The sequence below is a fragment of the Crinia signifera genome, chromosome 1, assembly GCF_055691185.1.
Source record: "Crinia signifera chromosome 1, ASM5569118v1, whole genome shotgun sequence".
NCBI lineage: Eukaryota > Metazoa > Chordata > Amphibia > Anura > Myobatrachidae > Crinia > Crinia signifera.
In genome coordinates, this window is record NC_139217.1 from 231,700,935 (window position 1) to 231,722,016 (window position 21,082).

A 21,082-nucleotide genomic window follows, 5' to 3' on the forward strand; every position below is an offset into this window, starting at 1 on the left:
AATATGATTCAGGTGAAAAAACAGGGTTTATTCCAAAGTCCAATGAATACAGATAAAAGGTTTTAAAAAATGGAGGTTTCCACGTGCCACTTCTCCCTCACTCCTTCACCAAACCAATCTCTCCCGGGTATGAGGTAGGTACTTGCCCAAAGATGGTATGAGGCCTAGGATCAGAAGATTGGGTTGGAAGCACTGGAACCATCCACAGACTCCACAGCACCGACGCGTTTCGGACCTGCAAGGTCCTTTTTCAAGGTGTGGAGTAACATGGTGTCTGCACAGGTATTTATACCTGTGCAGACTGACTTAATTGAATTTACAATTAAAAAAAAACATGGAACCGGATCATACCGGAAAGCACACTGTAATATAATACAATGATTAAAAAACACATTTACAACAACATAACAACAATAAATACAGACACATTATTACATGAGCGTATTCTAAAAGCATAAGTATACATGGCATCAGAGGGCAGGTAGCGTAAATATTCAATCCGGAGCCTGGATTTCCTTTTCGCCGGTTTGTGCGGCGCCAAACACAGTGCTGCGTGTTCTTCCGCCTTCATAGCGGAAGTGACGTCCGCTTCCGGTCCTTGGTGCGCACCGTCAATGACGTTTGCGGTTCAGAGCCATCTTAAATAGCTCTGTAGCAGACAGAACATAGGCATCCTGTTTTTGAAACACAAATACTGCTTCCTGTTGCTTCCATGATGTTTTTTTTCCCATCAGAAGCAGCGTGTTTGAACCGCAATTTGGAACGCAACACCAGGAAGTAGATGATAGCCCTCGATGCTCGATCATATGACATGTAGGAAAAAACAACAGATATTAACAGTTGAAAAAGTTATCAGTTCTGACCCCAAATTTGTGTACAGAAGAGCCCGCAACATTAAAGATACTGTTGTTAATAGTGCTATAAATGTACCGTCACCTCTAGTACGAATAAAATCTAAAGGATTTTACAGGTGCGGTATGTGCAGTATGTGCCGCTCCTGTAAAGGTTCTATTAAATGTGTGCAGAACTATAAATCTGCTCAAACTGAAAAAGTCTACACAATAGATGATTTCATTACATGTGACACTAAAAACTGTATATATTTACTTGAGTGTATTTGTAAGAAACAGTACGTTGGGAGAACCTCCAGAGCTCTTAAAACCAGATGGGCGGAGCATGTCCGCAACATCAAAAAAGGTGTAGATTCTAATAATGTAGCGGAACATTTTAAAAAAACACACCAGTGTGACATAAAACACCTTGTATCATTCTGCGGAATCAAGGTGATAAAATCACACTGGAGGGTGAATGATGGTGATGTGAAATTGGCACGTACTGAGATGCAGACCATATACACCTTAAAAACGCTATCACCGCTGGGGCTTAATTTGGATTTTGAGCTTAAATGATTTCTATGATATGCTTAAATGAATTTTAATTAATGTGCTTTTTTGTATTATTTCAACTGTTAATATCTGTTGTTTTTTCTTACATGTCATACGATCGGCAAAACAAGTGAAAAAACTGAAGAATTAGCGCTTGTGGTGTTCTCAAAATAAAACTCGGTTCATGTGAAGATAATCACAAAGAGTTAATGTCACCAAATGCAGATATCCAAGCATAAATGGGATTATTGCTAGTAGGGTCCTCAAATAGTCAGGTCCTCAATGGTGGTATATAATATGAAATGACACAATGAAAGAAAAATAGTGCAAACCTTCTTAGACAAATGAATTTAATAAAGATGTGCACTTACAATTTATATGCTTCATATAAGCATGTAGATAAAAGTCGCTCAAGGCAAGACTGCGGTCCAACAGATGGTTCAGGGGCACAGAACTCACACCAGGTCCGGATACTGGGAGAAGTTGAAACCCAAGAATAACCACAGCCAAGTCCGTTTGCAGCGATTAGACAGTGAGACACGCCAAATGCATTTCGGACCCAACAGGTCCTTCCTCAGCAGCGTGTCACATAATGCCCGCTGCTGAGGAAGGACCTGTTGGGACTTGCAAACGGACTTGGCTGTGGTTATTCTTGGGTTTCAACTTCTCCCAGTATCCGGACCTGGTGTGAGTTCTGTGCCCCTGAACCATCTGTTGGACCGCAGTCTTGCCTTGAGCGACTTTTATCTACATGCTTATATGAAGCATATAAATTGTAAGTGCACATCTTTATTAAATTCATTTGTCTAAGAAGGTTTGCACTATTTTTCTTTCATTGTGTCATTTCATATTATATACCACCATTGAGGACCTGACTATTTGAGGACCCTACTAGCAATAATCCCATTTATGCTTGGATATCTGCATTTGGTGACATTAACTCTTTGTGATTATCGTCACATGAACCGAGTTTTATTTTGAGAACACCACAAGCGCTAATTCTTCAGTTTTTTCACTTGTTTTGCCATATGTCTCTATTGGGTGATTATTGGATGTCACCTTAAACTGTGGATAAGCTGCATGTGTGTTGTGCGCACCTGTTCACAAACCATTTTTATTGTACATGTCATACGATCGAGCATCGAGGGCTATCATCTACTTCCTGGTTTTGCATTCCAAATTGCGGTTCAAACACGCTGCTTCTGATGGGAAAAAAAACATCATGGAAGCAACAGGAAGCAGTATTTGCGTTTCAAAAACCGGATGCCTATGTTCCGTCTGCTACAGAGCTATTTAAGATGGCTCTGAACCGCAAACGTCATTGACGGTGCGCACCAAGGACCGGAAGCGGACGTCACTTCCGCTATGAAGGCGGAAGAACACGCAGCACTGTGTTTGGCGCCGCACAAACCGGCGAAAAGGAAATCCAGGCTCCGGATTGAATATTTACGCTACCTGCCCTCTGATGCCATGTATACTTATGCTTTTAGAATACGCTCATGTAATAATGTGTCTGTATTTATTGTTGTTATGTAATGTTATGTTTGTTGTAAATGTGCTTTTTAATCATTGTATTATATTACAGTGTGCTTTCCGGTATGATCCGGTTCCATGTTTTTTAATTGTAAATTCAATTAAGTCAGTCTGCACAGGTATAAATACCTGTGCAGACACCATGTTACTCCACACCTTGAAAAAGGACCTTGCAGGTCCGAAACGCGTCGGTGCTGTGGAGTCTGTGGATGGTTCCAGTGCTTCCAACCCAATCTTCTGATCCTAGGCCTCATACCATCTTTGGGCAAGTACCTACCTCATACCCGGGAGAGATTGGTTTGGTGAAGGAGTGAGGGAGAAGTGGCACGTGGAAACCTCCATTTTTTAAAACCTTTTTTAAAACCTTTTATCTGTATTCATTGGACTTTGGAATAAACCCTGTTTTTTTCACCTGAATCATATTGGTGTGGAATTCCATTGTGGCTATCCAGAGGTCCCAGGAGAGAAAGATACCTTTATATGAAAATAGGGCCCAGTGCCAAGGTGAGCTTGTACTCTATGGGAATGTCTGATGCTAATTGAAAGGAAAGAAACCTTTACGGGAAAATAGGGCCTGTTATTCAGGTCAGTAGAGGATTAACACGTGCAACCTTGAAGACAGAAATGTCCATCTAGAGTGTTTAAATATCTTTGTTTCTACCCTCATTGTTTCTCGGTATCCATCTTGGATTGAAATCCGGACCAAAAGGGGAGAAGAAACAGAGCACAAAGTTGTTTCCTGACAGCGCACTATTGTCCACCATTTGTGTTTTCTTTCCATAATATGAAACCATCTAAATAAATTGAAATACTTTTAACAATCACTAACTTTCACAAAACTGCCTAAGGGCATTCCCCTGTTTATTAAAGAGAACCAGTCACGTTTATCAAAAGTAAAGAAGTCACCCAAGCATGCATCAAGCCTTGAAGAGAAGTGGAAGTAGAGATTACCAAAAACAACCAACCAGCGTTCTAACGGATTCAGAGGCAGATTTATTAAGTTTAGTGAAATTATAATGTGGCTGGTACTTTATCATCGGCCAATCCTCTCTCAATTGTGTAGGTACAGGCTTGATTTGAAAAATGACAGGTAGGAGCTGATTGGCCGGTGATAAAAACCAGACACTTTATCAAGCTTAATAAATATTGCCCGTCTGTCACTTATCTAGCACAGTAAATGAAAAAAGGCAGATGTGTTGCTCTTGCGTTACCTCTCCACAAGGCTTGATACATCTCACCATTATGAGAATGCATATCAGTTTAATAGAAACTTGTGATATTACTACTAGTGGTCAGAGAACCATTTTACCATACAGTACAAACACACTTCAATTTGGCTTTCAGAAAAAGGTTCAATCTTACGTGATAGAACCTGCAGAATATTTGGCAGATACTAATGGAGCCAGAAACAGCAAAAAAGGTAGCATTATTAAAGCACCCAAAAAAGACATATGGAGGTGTTATCCATAGCAACCAGATTCAGTCTACCACTTTCAAGAATGCAATAGGAGATATGATAGCCAAAATTAGATTGGTTGCTATGGGCAAGCTTCAGTAAATCTAACGCCATGTATAACATACATTAGATATGTAAACAGAGCACTGGAAAAAAAATAAAAAAAGGTACTTATTTCCTAGCACGGCGCCCACGATCTAGATTGTATGTGTCGGGCTGATATCGCAATCGATGAGATTTTTACATTGGAATAAATGTAAAATTGGGTCTCACGGACCATTTCACATTGATTCCAATGTAAAAAAGCCCCCAAAACCCCAATTTTAATTGCTAACCTCCCCCTCATGGGTGAAATGCCCCCCCCCCCGTTAACGCCACCCCACTATTAACGCCAACCCAAGGCGTGGTGAGCGCAGCGAGCCTGCGAGGGGCGGCAGCACGCGTCCACCGACCTTTTCATACCCCCACTATCCACGTTGTGGAGTCGATTTTATATTGTGTAGCGAGCCACCGAGCCCGAAACGTGGCGAGCGGATGCGGAATACATGTGAAGTAGTCCGTGTCCGCTCGCCACGCTATATAGAATCAACTCCACGCCGACATGGATAGTGGGGGTATGAAAAGGTCGGAGGACGCGTACCGCCATCCCTCGCGGGCTCGCCGCGCCTGCCACGCTTCGGGTTGATGTTTATAGTGCCGGTGGCGTTAACAATTGGGGTTTTATTACGATTTTTATGTTATAGCATCTTATGAATGCATAAGATCCATAAGATGCGATATTGTACATACAATTAAAAATCTTTTCAATTGTATAGATTGTATGCCTTAATTAAGGCATACAATCTTATGCGATGGGCGCCGTGCTAGGAAATAAGTACCAAAAAAAAACACATTTTAAAGTTAGTGCAGGTTTACTGAAGCATTCAGAACTTTGTACCAACATACATTATTGCACAGTTGGGAGGAGTGGGTCACTCACCTCCTACTGTACCACCGGTCACTCCAGGAGCTGGGAAGCTGGCCAAACCATGGGAGTTAGCTAGACGGCCGGGTGGCCCGCTTACATGTATAGGCATAGAACTGAAGAGAGACTGCAGTACTGAATTGCTGGCCACTGATGTGAGGCCACCCTGCAGCGTTAGCTGGGAGTTTGCCGTTAGACTGCTTAAGAATTGGTGGTGTGTGTGGAGGGGGGTTGGGCCAGGCCCTTTCCCATTCAGTAAGACCCCCTTTCCCTGTGTCATAAATAAATTTGTCCCTGCTCTTCCCTCCCCTTCCCTGTCCCGAATGCGGGGAGCTCTGGAGCGATCAACTCTTGAAGCAGGACCCCTTTCCTCTCTCTTTCCACCATCAGATGCAAACTTTTTACTCAGGAACAAGTTGCCCTCTGGTGACTTTCCCACTTCTGATCTTGTGTGATCGCCAAAATTGCTTACTAACCCCGGGCTTGTACCCCCAGAACCTCGACGGACTCCATCACCAGATGGATAATGGGTATTGTAGCATGGGGGTGAAGCAGGGCTGTCAGGGGTGCGGCTGGGAGCTGCATCAGAGATAGGGGAGAAGGTGGATTTCCATTTGCCTACACTCTCGCAAGAGGATTTTCTGCTGGGATACGGCAGACCTAAAGTGGTGGAGGGGAAAGGAAGTATAAATAATGGGAGGATGAGGAAAAGAACCATTTATGAAAATGGTTGAAAGAACAATCATTTGTGTACTTACCTCTCTCCCCTTCACTCCTTTGAGGGGAGTCTTTGTTTTCAAAGCATAAGCTGGAATTTTTTCTTTCTGTCCTGTTTGAAGCAAGCAAAGGAATGAAAGTTTGTTTTACTACTGAAGAAGGCACATCTATTTTGAAATAAATTGGATTTTTTCTCAGACAGGTAGATTGAGGCATTCCATACCTTTTTTTTTTAGGGTTTTTATTTTAGGGCGCGCTCCCCACTTGGCGAGTTTTTTCTGAGGAGCACTCCCTAAAAAAAACAACCCACCACTACAACCCCCGAGTCCGGGCAGCACCACTGAACTCTCCATCAGCCGCTGCCCGGCCCCCGGCTGCCTGCAGCCTGATTACAAGGTCATGCCGCACACAGCTGGGGGAGGGAGGAAGGGCCGGCAGCAACCGAAGCTAAGTGCGGCACTGCCCTGCAAGAGAAAGCACTGGCAGTGGCACTCCCGAGAATTTTCCGGGTTTGCCCGTCTACGCACTGGAGCATTACCCGGAAAATTCTCGGGAGTGCCACTGAAGGGGTTAAACACAAAAATGCCACATCTAAAATTCCAATTGGTCAGAGTCACACCTGGAATGCCCTATAATTATGGCTCGTATGGTTACAAGGGGAGACTTCAGTGACTTGTGCATTTGGAAGTTAAGTGATCATTGGGGGAAATGCATTAAATGTTCTAAAAAGTGGAAAAGTGGACAACACTCCTAATACCATCAGCTTTTATCGATCATTTTATGGAATACACCTGAAAATAGCTAGTTATTAGTTGCTATTGGAGACTTTTCTGCTTTTCAGAAGGTTTTTGTCCCATGACACTAAATTGCTCAAGATTATATATAGAATGAACACGGTGCAAGGCAGGGCAAAAATAAAACTTTATATCAAAGTACTGCAAATTTCCACCTGTGGTGAGTCTAGTCTGCTTACATTTGCTAGTTAATTTGTGAAGAGAGCAAAGCAATGAAGAAAGACAAGAAGAATCAAAGTTATCACATTATCATTACTTTCTGGACACTGTGGGGGCACAATCATTCTTTTAGAAGGTACCATAGTAATGAGCACTATTTAACAGCACTACTAGTTATCATGACCCCATTTTGCAGCATTTGTTTCTCAACAGGAGAAATCCAGAGTGAGTGAGCTGACTAGTTGCATATCAAATGAATCAGAAGTGTCTCCTGGTGCATCCTAGAAACACTGGTGGAAATTTACGAAACTCGGCCGTTAAGTCAGACATGCAACATGAATTGCTACAAATGTCTTTGGCCGCGATCGGCTGTATTTTTGACCGAGAACTTGCCAAATTTACATTGCTGCCGAGTTATCAGGATTCACATTTTCTGATGGCAGGTCATTCGCATTTGGCTGCAGAGTTTACTGGCAGCCAAATACAGACGACCCTGAAGCATTGTGCGGACAAGTCAGATCAACAGGATATTTTGATGCGTAAAATTAAATAAATAAATAAAACAGCATTGGTTAAAAAGGTTAATAATAAAAAATAAAAAATCTAGTAATAGAAAACTTTTCTTCAACTAACTAAATAAGAAAAGGTTGTGTTTAGTTCATAGCAAATAATTCTATTTAGTTCAGCTTGAAGTTAAAACAAACAAAACAAAAATTAAAGCAAGCAGCTGAATTCTTGCTATATTTACACAAGTTTTTCTTCACAATGGAACAGTTATAATAAGTGCACTGTGGCATGTTTGATGCTACCTTATGTCCAGTTCAAAGCCTCCAACCTAACTTTATTATATTACTAAGTGGGCAATGGAAGAAGCCACAGGTGGTGGTGTGTGGGAATAAAATATTTTACCTGCTAGGAGAAAAGTTAAGGTGGCCATACACTACTGAGGGAAGTTGCAGCAGTGTATGGCCATCTCATCCTCCTTCCGCCACCCAGGAACTTCCCAGGCAGCAGGATTGCATGCAGTCCTTTTGCATGTGATATATCGCATGCAACACCATTCCCCGCTTTGCAGGGGGTCCTAGTCACATGACTGATGTGCAGACAGGTCCAACCTCCGACTACGATGTGCATAGACACATGTGATTTGGGCTGATTTCTCCCACCAATCTGTCGGAATCGGGTGAAAATGGCATAATTCTATGTGGAGCCTACATTTGAACAGTAACCAATTCTTAGGCGTAAGAACCGACAGTGTCTGGCATCTTTTTGGCGAAAATATGTCTTCGTCATAAAGTAACGCAACTAGGATATACCAGGAGACTGCTGATTCATTTGATATGTAACACTTGTATATTTGTGTGAGATCAAGGGTGACATTTAATAGAATGCGATTTTATCGCACTTTACAAATTTGCACCATATTGCCGCACATCGCACTTTTTGAATTTAAATTTTTCCCTTCAAAACTGCATATTTAATGAGATGCGAATTCGTGGCAAAAAAGCGCGATTTTTAGTCATGAAAATGTGCGATTTTCAGTCATGAAAATCAACACATTCAGACATGTGCGATTTGTGTTAAAAAAAAACAAAAAAAAACGACATGGGGTCCCCCCTCCTGAGCATAACCAGCCCCGGGCTCAAACAGCTGGTCCTGGTTTCATAAAATCACGGGGCAAAACAAATAGGGGTCCCCAGGAATTTACAAAACCAGCACCAGGCTCAAGGGCCGGTCCTGGTTCCCAAAATATGGGGAACAAAATGAGTAGGGGTCCCCCGTATTTCAAGAACCAGCACCGGGCCCAACCAGCCAGCAGGATAATGCCACAGCCGGGGGGAGACTTTTTATACAAGTCCCCCCCGGCCAAAGCATTCATCCCTCTGACCGGTCAGCATGAGCAGGGGTCCTGGGGAAGTGGGGACCCCACAAAGAAGGGGTCCCCCCCCACATCCAGAACTTACCTGCCCATGCTGAAGCCCGGGGCTGTCCTCAATGCCCCTGGACATTGATCTGATTATTGTGTAAAAAAATAGAAAAACTTGTGTATTGCTATGGCACTTGGCTTGGAGAACCAAAAGTCCCAGCATGCGGGGCATTAAAGGGCCCGCTGGGACTTGTAGTCCCACAGTAGAACAAATAGTTAAATAAATACACTTACGCACTGACTGTAAAACTTTATTACAAATGGAGCCCATTCATCCAATACTCACCTATGTTGCCACGAAGCATAGGTCCCCTTGTCCAGTAGTATCCACTCGGGTACCTGTGGAAAGAAAACACACTCACCCCCCCCCCGACCGGGACTTAGACCCGCCCACCAGCCAATCATGGTCCAGCATTTCCCAAAGCCGGACTATGATTGGCTGGTGGGCCTAAGTGCCAGTCGGGGGGCAGAGCCCCAGAAGTAAACAGAAGTCAGGAGCATTATTACAGCGGTGCAGGGGTCCCGGAGAAGCCCTGAAGACGTCCGGGGAGTATGTTTTCTCTCCACAGGTACCCAAGTGGATACTACTGGACAATTCTTCGTGGCAACATAGGTGAGTATTGGATGAATGGGCTCCGTGTGTAATAAAAAGGGATTTTTGTAAGAACTTACCGTTCGAATCCCTTTCTCTGATATGGTCCTGGTGACACAGCTCAACACTGGGATGTAGGAGGGTCCGAAGGAGCCAGGCACCTATCCTAAAGCTTTAGAGGGTAGGCTCCTCCCCTACTGCATCCCTGGACTCTTCAGTTCAATCTTTCAAAGCCACTGGAATACATTAACTCAGTACAAACGCCTGCACATATTATATGCACATTTTATAACAGAAACTGTTAACTCTTAACCATTTTAACATGAACATCATGAAATTCTGGCATACTTACTGAGCGTAAGGGAGGGATCGCTGTGTCACCAGGACCATATCAGAGAAAGGGATTCGAACGGTAAGTTCTTACAAAAATCCCTTTTTCTCTTTCAATGGTCCTGGTGACACAGCTCAACACTGGGACGTTCCAGAGCCGGTCCTTTGGGAGGGTACGCTCAGGTCTGCAGCTCTCAGCACTGCTCGCCCGAATGATGCGTCCTCCGACGCGAACTCATGGAATCTATAGAATTTGGCAAATGTGTGAACAGATGACCAAGTGGCAGCTCTGCAAACCTGCTCAGCTGTGGCCCCATGTCGGACCGCCCAAGAGGTGGCAACTGACCTGGTGGTATGCGCATTTATTCTGGCCGGTACAGGCCTACCCACTTTGGTGTATGCAAAGGCTATCACAGAACGCAACCACCTAGCAATGGTCTGCTTAGATGCAGGCCAACCAATTTTATGTACGTCATACAGTACCAATAAAGTGTCAGTTTTCCTAACACTCTTCACTCTGTCCACATATATGCGTAAGGCACGCACAACATCCAAAGTCTTCAACTTGTCCCTTTTCTTGGAACCCTCTGGGGGTTGAAACACAGGTAGAACTATCTCCTGATTTAAATGGAAGGCAGAGACTACCTTCGGTAAAAATTGCGGCACTGTTCTCAGAACAGCCCTGTCATCGTGAAAAATTAAGAAGGGAGATTTGCATGACAAGGCTCCCAGCTCTGACACCCTTTTAGCAGATGCTACTGCTAACAAAAACACTAGCTTCCACGTGAGAAACTTAAAGTCAGCCGACCTTAAAGGCTCAAAAGGTGCCTTCTGAAGGCGATCCAAAACCAGTGACAGATCCCAAGGTGCTACTGGTTGCTTGTAAGGGGGTTTCAGTCTGGATACCCCTTGTAAAAAGGTTTGAATCTCCGGTAAAATGGCAATTCTTTTTTGAAAATAGATGGACAAGGCCGAAATCTGCACCTTCAACGACTGAAGGCTTAGGCCCGAAGAAAATCCATCTTGTAGAAAATCCAACATTTTTGATAATTTGAAGTGAGATGTGTGAGCTTTTTGCCTCTCACACCATCTAATATAAGTCTTCCAGACTCTATAATAATTTGCCGAAGAAACAGCTTTTCTGGCTTTTATCATAGTCTGCACTACTGCGTCAGAAAATCCTTTCTTTTTTAAAATGGCGGTTTCAATAACCAAGCCGTCAAAATCAATCGATCGGAATCCAGGTGATTGAATGGGCCTTGTCTTAACAGGTCTGGTCTCAGAGGTAGACGCCATGAATCCACTGATAACCTCTGAAGCCTCGAGTACCAAGACCTCCTTGGCCAATCTGGGGCCACAAGGATCACCGGAACCTTCTGGTCCTGTACCCTCTTCAACAGTCTCGCTAACATTGGAATTGGAGGGAATGCATAAAGAAGGTCTCCCTGCCAATGAGTAGTCATGGCATCCACTGCCTCTGCTAGCGGATCTCTCGTTCTGGCATAGAACCTGGGCACCTGATGGTTGAACCTGGATGCCATTAGGTCCAAATCCGGAGTTCCCCACATTGCCGTGATCTGGTGAAACACCTGAGGATGTAGGCTCCATTCTCCTTCCTTGAGCTCCTCCCTGCTCAGGAAGTCGGCTTCTATATTCTCCACTCCTGGAATGAATATAGCCGATATGGCAGGAACATTCTGTTCCGCCCATAGGAAGATTCTGGACACCTCCCACATGGCCAATCTGCTGCGTGTACCTCCCTGGTGATTCAGATACGCCACAGCTGTGGCATTGTCGGTCTGAATCCTCAAGGGGAGGTTCCTTAACCTGTCTTCCGCTAAGGAGATCACTTTCCAGACAGCTCTCAGCTCCAAGATGTTGATTGGTAACACTGATTCGTCTGCCGTCCACAGGCCCTGCAGCCTGAGATCCAGGGCTACTGCCCCCCAGCCCCTGAGACTGGCATCGGTAGTTACTACCAACCAGTCCCAGGTCTGTAATGACCGACCCCATTGAAGGGAATCTACCTCTGTCCACCATTTCAAGGAGTCCCGAGTGTCCGCGGACAGCACTATCAACTCCGTCTTCATGGACAAAGTGTTTCCTGACCAGGCTGACAAAATGTTCCATTGGAATACTCGGGAGTGGAACCTGGCAAATTGAAGCGTTTCGAATGACGCCACCATTTTCCCCAGGAGTTTGAGGCACCTCCATACTGACAAGCTCGGAGCTCTGAGAATCTCCTGAACTAGGGTGACCAAGTCCCTGGCCTTTATCTCCGGGAGAAATACCCGATGGAGATGGGTATCCAGTATGACTCCCAAGAACTGGATCCTCTGTGATGGTACCAACTGCGATTTTTGTAAGTTTAAAATCCAGCCGTGAGCCTGCAAAAAACTGATGGCCTCTTTCAAGTGACTTTGCAGCAGGGTTGCTGACTCCGCCTTGAACAGGAGATCGTCCAAATAGGGTATTACTGTGATTCCCCTGAGCCTCAGCACTGCCGCCATCACAGACATTATTTTTGTAAATACCCTTGGCGCGGTTGCTAGCCCAAAGGGTAACGCCCGGAACTGTAAATGCAGGTCTCCTATGGCAAATCTCAACAGCGTCTGATGTTCCGGGTGAATGGGAACGTGCAGATATGCGTCTTGGACATCCATGGACGCCAGAAATTCTCCCTGGTCCAGACTCAGGAGAACAGACCTCAAAGACTCCATTTTGAAATGGTCTACCCATAGGTGAACATTTAAGGACTTCAAATTTAGTATTGGTCTGAAAGACCCGTCTGGTTTGGGCACCAGGAACAGCGTGGAGTAAAATCCTTTCTTCCACTCTGCCCTGGGAACCGGAATTACCACCCCTTTTTCCAAAAGGGAATGAGCCGCTCTCATCAGAGCTGTGCGCAGGAGCGCCTGCTTTGGTATGGGTGTGGGGATGAACCTCTTCGGAGGGCGCCCTCTGAAAGGGATTTTGTAACCCTGGGTAATAATCTCTAAGACCCAGGTATCCTGGTCTAGAGAAGCCCAAGCGTCCCTGAAGTGTGTGAGACGCCCCCCCACCTTTATCCCTGCCGGGCTTATCCCCAGGCAGTCATGCGGAGGGTTTATCCTCTCCTTTAGAGGCAGGCTTCTTATGGAAAGAGCCAAACTTGGACCTTTGAGATTTGCCCCTGGAGGTCTGAAACCTTCCCCTGAACGACTGTCCCCGAAAGGACGCACCACCTCTAGGGGAGGGCCGAAAGGACGGCCTAAAAGCAGCGAATCTGGATGACTGCTTTGTTGAGGAGGCCGGCAGAAACGTACTCTTGCCGCCTGTGGCTTGTTTTATAATCTCCTCAAGCTCAGAACCAAAAAGTAACTTTCCCTTGAAAGCTAACAATTCTAGGGCCTTTTTGGACTCATTGTCCGCTTCCCAGGCCTTAAGCCAGAGCACTCTCCTGGCATTAATAGAGACTGTGGACACTCTGGTAGCCATTTTAAGAGCTTCCTCCTCTGCTTCCACCGCATATTCTGCCGCGGCCTTAATCTTTTCTGCTACCAGCAAAGCACCAGGGTCAGCCTGCAGCATGGTGCATAACTCACCAGCCCACTCTATAATGGCCTTAGAGACCCAGGCTGAAGCAATAAGGGGGCGCAGGGTAAACCCCACCCCTTCAAAAATAGCTTTGAGGTTTCCCTCGAGCTTTTTATCCACAGAATCTTTAAAAGCTGCACCACCCTGTACAGGCAATACCGTAGCTTTTGATAAACGTGCCACAGAAGCATCCACAACAGGCACTTTTTCCCAGAGTTCAGAATGAGACTCCGGCATGGGGTACAGACTAAGGAATCTTTTAGGCATCTGTAGCCTCTTATCTGGGGTTTTCCAAGCCCCTTCCAATAGTTCCTGTAACCCCTCATCTGAGGGAAAAGTAACAGCCTCCTTCCGCTGTCGCTTAAAAACACCCTTAACAGGGGTCTTATCCTCAACAGACAGTTTTAACGCCTGTTTAACAGCTACAATGAGATCCTCTATACCAGCAGCAGAGGTCTCTTCAAAATCATCACCCTGGTCCCAGGGTGTGTCAGTATACTCTCCTTCCTCCTCCTCTAACACATTAGGCATAGCATAAGACCTTTTAGGGGTCCCTGCAACATCATCCATTTTGTCCAGTATTTCACTGAATCTGTTGATCCCTTTAGCAGTATCCTGCATCACTTGAATAAGCGCAGGATCTGCCTGGGTAAGAGGCAAGGAGCCAGACGACTGCTGAGATGATGGCATAGGTCTCTGTGATTCTACCAGCACATCACTCTGCCTGTCCAGAAGCTGCACCAAAGCGTTTACAGACCTGCCTAGGGCACTGGCCCACGCAGGTTCACTCTGCTCTGCCCTATGGTGTTCACTGCCCATGGGTCTCACATCAGCGCAAGTAATGCATAAGCCCCCCTTGGCCATCTGCTCAGGGACAAACTTTTGTGTGCAAACATTGCACGCGCTCAGTGCACTAAGGGCTCCCTCCCCCAAAACCACAGCCTGATGCTCAGACATGATGCAAGTGAAAAATATATATATCTCAATATACACAGTGCAAACAATTGTACAAGCGCTTATACAAAGTCAATGCACCCAGTCACTTAGCTGTCTGTAGGTTTCACTGCGGGGAAGCGATGCCCAGGAAATCCAAGTCACTCTGCCAGGATCAGTAAGCCAGCTCAGCTCCGCTGCAAGCGTTCTGAAAGGCGCCAAAGTCAGAGTGAAGGAAGAGACCAAAAGTCCCTGCTGCTGCGGGGTCCGTGACCTCTTGGCGCCAACCACCCCCAGCTAGCCGCTCCTTAGGTAGGATTTCCTTGTTCCAGTGTCTCCCCCTCAAATGGGGACCACTTGGAACATGCCTGTCACAGCGCTGCTGTCCTCTCAGTCAGGAGCTCAGCGTGTAAGCTCCGCATAAAATGGCCGCCGCCATCACGGAGCGCCTGTCCCCCATGATCCCCACCTAACTGTGGAGCCGGTTTCAGGCTACTCCGGAGCCCAGGCAGCCTCTTAATAGAGGCTATGAGCGCAGCACAGGGAGACCAGACAGTGTCTACCCTGTGCACAGATAGCTGACAGGACGCGCTTCTGTCAGCTCCTGCTGCGCTAGCAGTGTGAGGATTCACTATGAAAATCCTCACACTGTGCCTACCTAGCTAGGGTAATAGTTAATAAAATAATAAAAATCCCCTAACTACTCTATTTCTTCGGCTGCTCCGCAGCCCTTTAGAATAGCACCCACTCCAGTGGGCACCTAACACGAACTGAAGAGTCCAGGGATGCAGTAGGGGAGGAGCCTACCCTCTAAAGCTTTAGGATAGGTGCCTGGCTCCTTCGGACCCTCCTACATCCCAGTGTTGAGCTGTGTCACCAGGACCATTGAAAGAGAAAGTTTTACAGTCAGTGCGTAAGTGTATTTATTTAACTATTTGTTCTACTGTGGGACTACAGCCCTTTAATGCCCCGCATGCTGGGACTTTTGGTTTTCCAGGTCCCTGCATGCGGTGCAAGTTTGCTGGGACTCATAGTTCCACAGCAATACACAATAGTTTTTCTATTTTTTTATACAATAATCAGCTCGATGCCCACCGCCCAGGGGCATCGAGGACAGCCCCGGGCTTCAGCATGGAGAGGTGGGACCCCTTCTTTGGGGGGGGTCCCCTACTTCCCCAGGACCCCTGCTGACTGGTCAGAGGGATGAATGCTTTGGCCGGGGGGGCCTCGTATAAAAAGTCTCCCCCCGGGTGTGGCATTATCCTGCTGGCTGGTTGGGCCCAGTGCTGGTTCTTGAAATACGCAGGACCCCTACTCATTTTGTTCCCCATATTTTGGCAACCAGGACCGGCCCTTGAGCCTGGTGCTGGTTTTATAAAATCCTGGGGACCCCTATTTGTTTTGCCCCGTGATTTTATGAAACCAGGACCGGCTCTTTGAGCCCGGGGCTGGTTATGCTCAGGAAGGGGGACCCCACGCCGTTTTTTTTTTTTTTACATTTTTGTTTTAAATCTTTTTTTTACACCAGAACCATGCACAGATCGCAATGATCTGTGCATGCTTCTGACAAATTCGCCCATCAGAACCTGGTCTGAATAATGTGCGATTTTTAGAAACCTCAAAAATTTGATTTCTGTTTACGCATGCCATTAAATAAGAGATTTGTATACTTTAGAAAGGGAAAACATCTGGATGCAAATTTTTAACCGCAAGTGAGAGTGCGATTTACGATACTTTGCGCACCCTATTAAAATCGTAGATTTCTGCAAAAAATGCAAAAACGCCATTTTGTTGCCGAATTATAGCCAAAAATCGCATCCCATTAAATGTCACCCATAGTCTCTGAATCTGAACAAAAAAGTGCTACAATGTAATTATGTTGTGCTCCTTATACAAACGCTTTCAAAACACATTATAAAAGGGTCACATATCAAATGAAACGGTAAAGCCTCCTGGTGTGCCCTTTTTGCGTCACCCAGTGCTTGCAGAATTGCACCGGATCTGGATAAACTAGATGTCTCTTGATGAGGCTAGGTGTATGAGGATCTGTAAGACCATGAACTTATTAAGACAACTCTCTGAGTCCAGAGATGCCCAGTCAGGAAACTGAGGGGCACAAGGAAAAATGGAAGGGCCCTGCAGAAGAGTCTGATGGGTGATATTTTGACACGGCTAATGGTCTGTGGCTAGGTGTAGCCCTGCCTGTGATAGAATATAAGACCAATCTGTCTCTTACAGGAGTTCTACCACCTGGGACCCCATCTGCTGCTGCTTAAGTGAAGCAGGAATCAGAGACCTTCACACCACCAGTAAATTTGTGCTGGTATTTTCTGCAGGAGATGGATTTTTACACAAGTCCTCCTTTCTCCAGTACAGCCCAGGAAAAATTCCCCTCTGCAGACAGGTTTACTAAACCATAACAAGGCCAGGTTTGGTAGCAATGTGGTAAATAAATACAAACTTAAATGTTAGCTGGTTTCATATATTTACCCAGGTAGGACACTAATAATTTTTTGATAAATTAATGGCACACTGGATCTCCCAATAATAGCAATAACTAAAATATTTACATATTGAAAAGTGATAAAGTTGTCGGAAAAGTGTTTATTTACATGTTTTGTTGTCCAGGATTTTATTTCTCACTGAAGAAGCTCTAAAGTCTATGTGCCCTGTGAAATGGTTGCAAAAACTAATAAGCGTTTTATACAACAGCCAATGTGCAAATGTAGTAAGCAGTGGGAACCAGTTATGTCATTGTTGAAAAGTTGGTTATCGGTCAAAAGAAAAGGGGAAAAAAAAGCACACCTCTCTAGGCTGTTACCCAATATTCACCTTGGATTGTGGATTTCATCTTCAGACTCCATCTCATCCTCTGATGTGAGGGGCGAGTAATTACCTCCATTAGTTGAGGGAATAGGCTTCTCTTTTTTTAACACTGGGGGCAATTCATGATCTTGGTATGGAGCAGGGGAGCTTTTCAATGAGTTTTCTGGAGATGAGATAGCAGTGATCTCCAAAGGCTGGTTAATATTATTAACCTGTAAAAAAAAAAAAAGAAGAAGAGCAGTGCTTAATGATGTATGAATGATATACCCTATACCCTGCCACAGCAATATTTTAATGTGGTTCTAACTACATACTTCATTTACATTTCTCTGAAATGATTCAGTAAATAACGATTTATAAGGCAGATTGAATAAGCCATGGGTTAAGTAACTGGAGCTTGTTAACTACACACCTGCTATGAATCCACTAGCAGCCCTGCTGGCTGCAGCTTGTCTCTTCCCGGCCGCAACTCGCGGCCACGCCCCGTCTCGCTCCCCGGCAGGCGGAACATTGAATCCCGCCAGCATGTTCTCGGTCAAGCTGACCGAGAACAGGACTGGGTCACAGCGGTCGAGCAAGCTCTCAAAATTGAATACCCCCCTTACTCTGCTTACAACCTTAGGAGGTGCTAGCAGAATTGAGTGTTAACTGCAGCCTCACGGCTGCTCTTGGGTCTTTTATTGAATAAGTCCAGGCACTTTAGTTGCAGGAATATCTACTATGCATATAGTCTAAATGACTGCATAAATCTAAGCAAGTTTATTTGAAACCATGTCATCTAATAAGAATTCCTACCAGTCTATGACCACTCCTCCCCTGTCTCCTCTCATGGCTCAACCTCCACCCCTGCACTTCCACTGACAGTATGTCTCCCCTAAGAATGTTCTTGGTCCTCTCCTTTCTCTCTCTACGTGAGCTTATTCACTCATTTGACTTCTAATATTTCCTCTATGCTGATGATACTCAAATCTACCTCTCCTCTCCTGACCTCTCTTCTGATCCCCGCACCAAACTGTGTCTCTGCTATTTCTTCTTGGATGTCCCAGCACTTTCGTAAACGTAAGACATCTAAGACTGAACTGATCATCTACCCACCCTCCCACATAATCTCACCTCCCACAATTGTACTATCTATTGACAGAACAACGACCCCCCAAACACGCTGCCTTGCCGTTATTCTCAACATCTTGCTCTTCTTTAAATCACACATTCAGCACCCCTCACAGACCAGTCATTTCCACCTCAAAAATATTTCCAGGATCACACCCTCTTACCCAGGATGCTACAAAGAACCTCACCCAGTCACTAGTAATCTCCAGATTGGACTACTGTAATCTCCTCCTTTCTGACCATCCTGACAAACACCTCTGTCCACTCCAATCTACTCTCAATGATGCTGCATGGCTCATCTACCTCTCCAAATTTATTATGCCCACCTCCCCGATTTTACAATCCCTAAACTGGCTTCCATTTCCCTTCAGAATACAATTCAAGCTCCTTTGCACATAAATCACTAATTCCTCTACCACCTACATATCTGACCTCCATTGCTGCCTCCAAGAAAATGTATTGTAAATCATTGTTGAATTGTTTTTTTTTTACTCATTTATGTATTGTTGGGCGCTGCGGAACCCTTGTTGCACCATATAAATGATAATATACAGTATCCAAATAATTTTGGGGGAAATCGCATTTGACTTTCCAGTGGACTAAATTCTCCAGTCTTAAAATTCAAATGTTAGTTTAGCACATGAAACAAGGCCATGCTAACAAGATATTTTATGGGCTTTTGCTATTAGTCACTCACAAAAGCAAAGAAAATGTGTGTATGTAAATTAGGACTGGAAAATACAAAATCTTGGATAGTTGCAGTCCCTACGGTAGGGAAACATTGGTATAGGTGATAAATCACTTTCTGCCTGCTGAGCACATTGGAGCTGTATGTATTTACAGTAACACACGGTTTTTGTTCTGATTGTGTCGTCAGTTTAACACAATTTTCTTTTTTATACACTTAAATGATGCATAGTACGGAGGAGAAAATTCCAGGAGTATTGAATATAATGAATAAAGTGCAGTTTTGTTTTTCATATACCTCTTTTTGACCATCTCTGACTATATCTACCTGACAATAGATATCTATGCTTTATATTTTTATTTTTAAAAAGAAAAAGGTATACCATGGAGCTGATGTTCAGCGGAGATCCTGAGGTATATCCGCTCAACCCAAGAGAGGATGAAAGGGATCTGCGTTTGGGTGAAATTCCCAACGTGTGGCAGCCTGCAGAGGACCTCTTCCTGCGGTTCCCTCTTCTTCTACCATCCTGACCTGGTCCACACTCCATACGAATAGTGGCAGTAAGCGGGCTGTGTTTGTTTGATGGTGACCTCCCCGAAGAGCTACCACCTCCACTGGTTATAGTGAATATTATTCGCCTCTTAGCATCTATTTCTGCATCACTGGTGTCTATTTCCCCTTCAACAGAAACTTTACTTGGATCTGTTAGTGCACGGGGACTGTTAGAATAGTGAGAAGGTGAACGCTGAGAGGACTGCTGGTGATGGGAAGGGGTGGAGCTCCGAGAACCTCCAGAGTTGGAGAGAGTGCCTGAATTTGAAGAGTCGTCCATGCAGTCAGTCTCTGATCCATGGCTGTTCAAAACTGGTCCATTCAGAGAGGATGACCAGGTTGGATAAAAGAAACCTAAAACAAGAGGATAAGATGTTATTTTTAATAAGATAGCATATACTAAAAAGTATGTTATATGAGTTCTTTAAGCTTGAAAGCTGCCAAAAGAGTACATTTTAATGTGTCTTGTCCCAGCAGTATTTGCTTCTGAATTAAAAAGGGGGATTTTTTTAACCCCTTCATGACAGAGCCAGTTTGTGCCTTCATGACAGAGCCCTTTTTTTCAAATCTGACATGTCTCACTTAAGTGGGGATAACTTTTTTTTGCTTTTACTTATCCCAGTGATTTTGAGATTGTTTTCTCGTGACACATTGTACTTCAAGTTAGTGGTAAATTTTGGTCGATACAGTCTGTGTTTTTTTGTGAAAAATACCAAAATATCGTGAAAAAATGGAAAATTTAGCAATATGCAAAATGTCACATTTTCTGCTTGTGAGACAAATAATCATACCACTCAAAATAGTTAATAACTAACAAAGACCATATGTCTACTTTATGTTGCAATCATTATTTCAACTTCCTTTTAATTTTTTTGGACACTAGGAGGCTTCAGATATGACTAGCAAATTCTCAAATTTTCAAGAAAATTTCAAACACTGATTTTTTTAGGGACCAGTTCAGTTCTGATGTGACTTTGAGGGACTTGTATGTGAGACACCCCCATAAATGATGCCATTTCAAAAACTGCACCCCTCACAGTATTCAAAACAGCATTTTGGAGGTTTGTTAACCCTTTAGGTGTTTCACAGGAATTAAAACAAAGTGTAGGTGAAATTTCAAAATTTCTTTTTTTTTGCAGAGTTTCAATTTTAATACATTTTTCTAACGAATACAGTAGATTTTACTAGAGAAATGTGACTAAAAATTGATTCCCCCAATTCTTTTGTTTTAAAAAATATCCTATATGTGGCCCTAGTGTGCACGTTGACCAAACCACAGGCTTCATAATAGAAGGAGCACCTACTTGATTTTGGAGCCTCCTTTTTATGAGATTTTTTTTTAGGCACCATGTAGGTTTCTAGGCACCATAAGTGCTAAAAGTTAGGAACCTCCCCCACAAGTCACCCCATTTTGCAATCTACACCCCTCAGGGAATTCATCTAGGGGTATAGTGTACATTTCAAACCCCCAGGGGTTTCACCAATTTTGGTACAACTGGGCAGTGAAAATGAAAAATTACATTTTTTTACACAAAAATGC

At 44.3% G+C, this 21,082-nt stretch overlaps 1 protein-coding gene across 3 annotated transcripts in view; it reads right to left on the minus strand.

The window, feature by feature from the left end:
• The window catches only part of DOT1L (DOT1 like histone lysine methyltransferase), a 159,281-nt gene that overhangs the window by 7,919 nt on the left and 130,280 nt on the right, over window positions 1-21,082 (minus strand). Inside the window, exons 24-27 of one of the 3 annotated variants that reach the window (XM_083179415.1) lie at window positions 19,373-19,896; window positions 17,199-17,404; window positions 6,097-6,167; window positions 5,815-5,998 (exon numbers count right to left, since the gene is read on the minus strand). In XM_083179415.1, coding sequence (XP_083035541.1) covers window positions 5,815-5,998; window positions 6,097-6,167; window positions 17,199-17,404; window positions 19,373-19,896 — 985 coding nt within the window. Of the gene's footprint in view, window positions 1-5,353; window positions 5,999-6,096; window positions 6,168-17,198; window positions 17,405-19,372; window positions 19,897-21,082 lie in introns of all 3 variants that reach the window. The other 2 variants (XM_083179414.1, XM_083179416.1) reach the window with 2 other exon arrangements.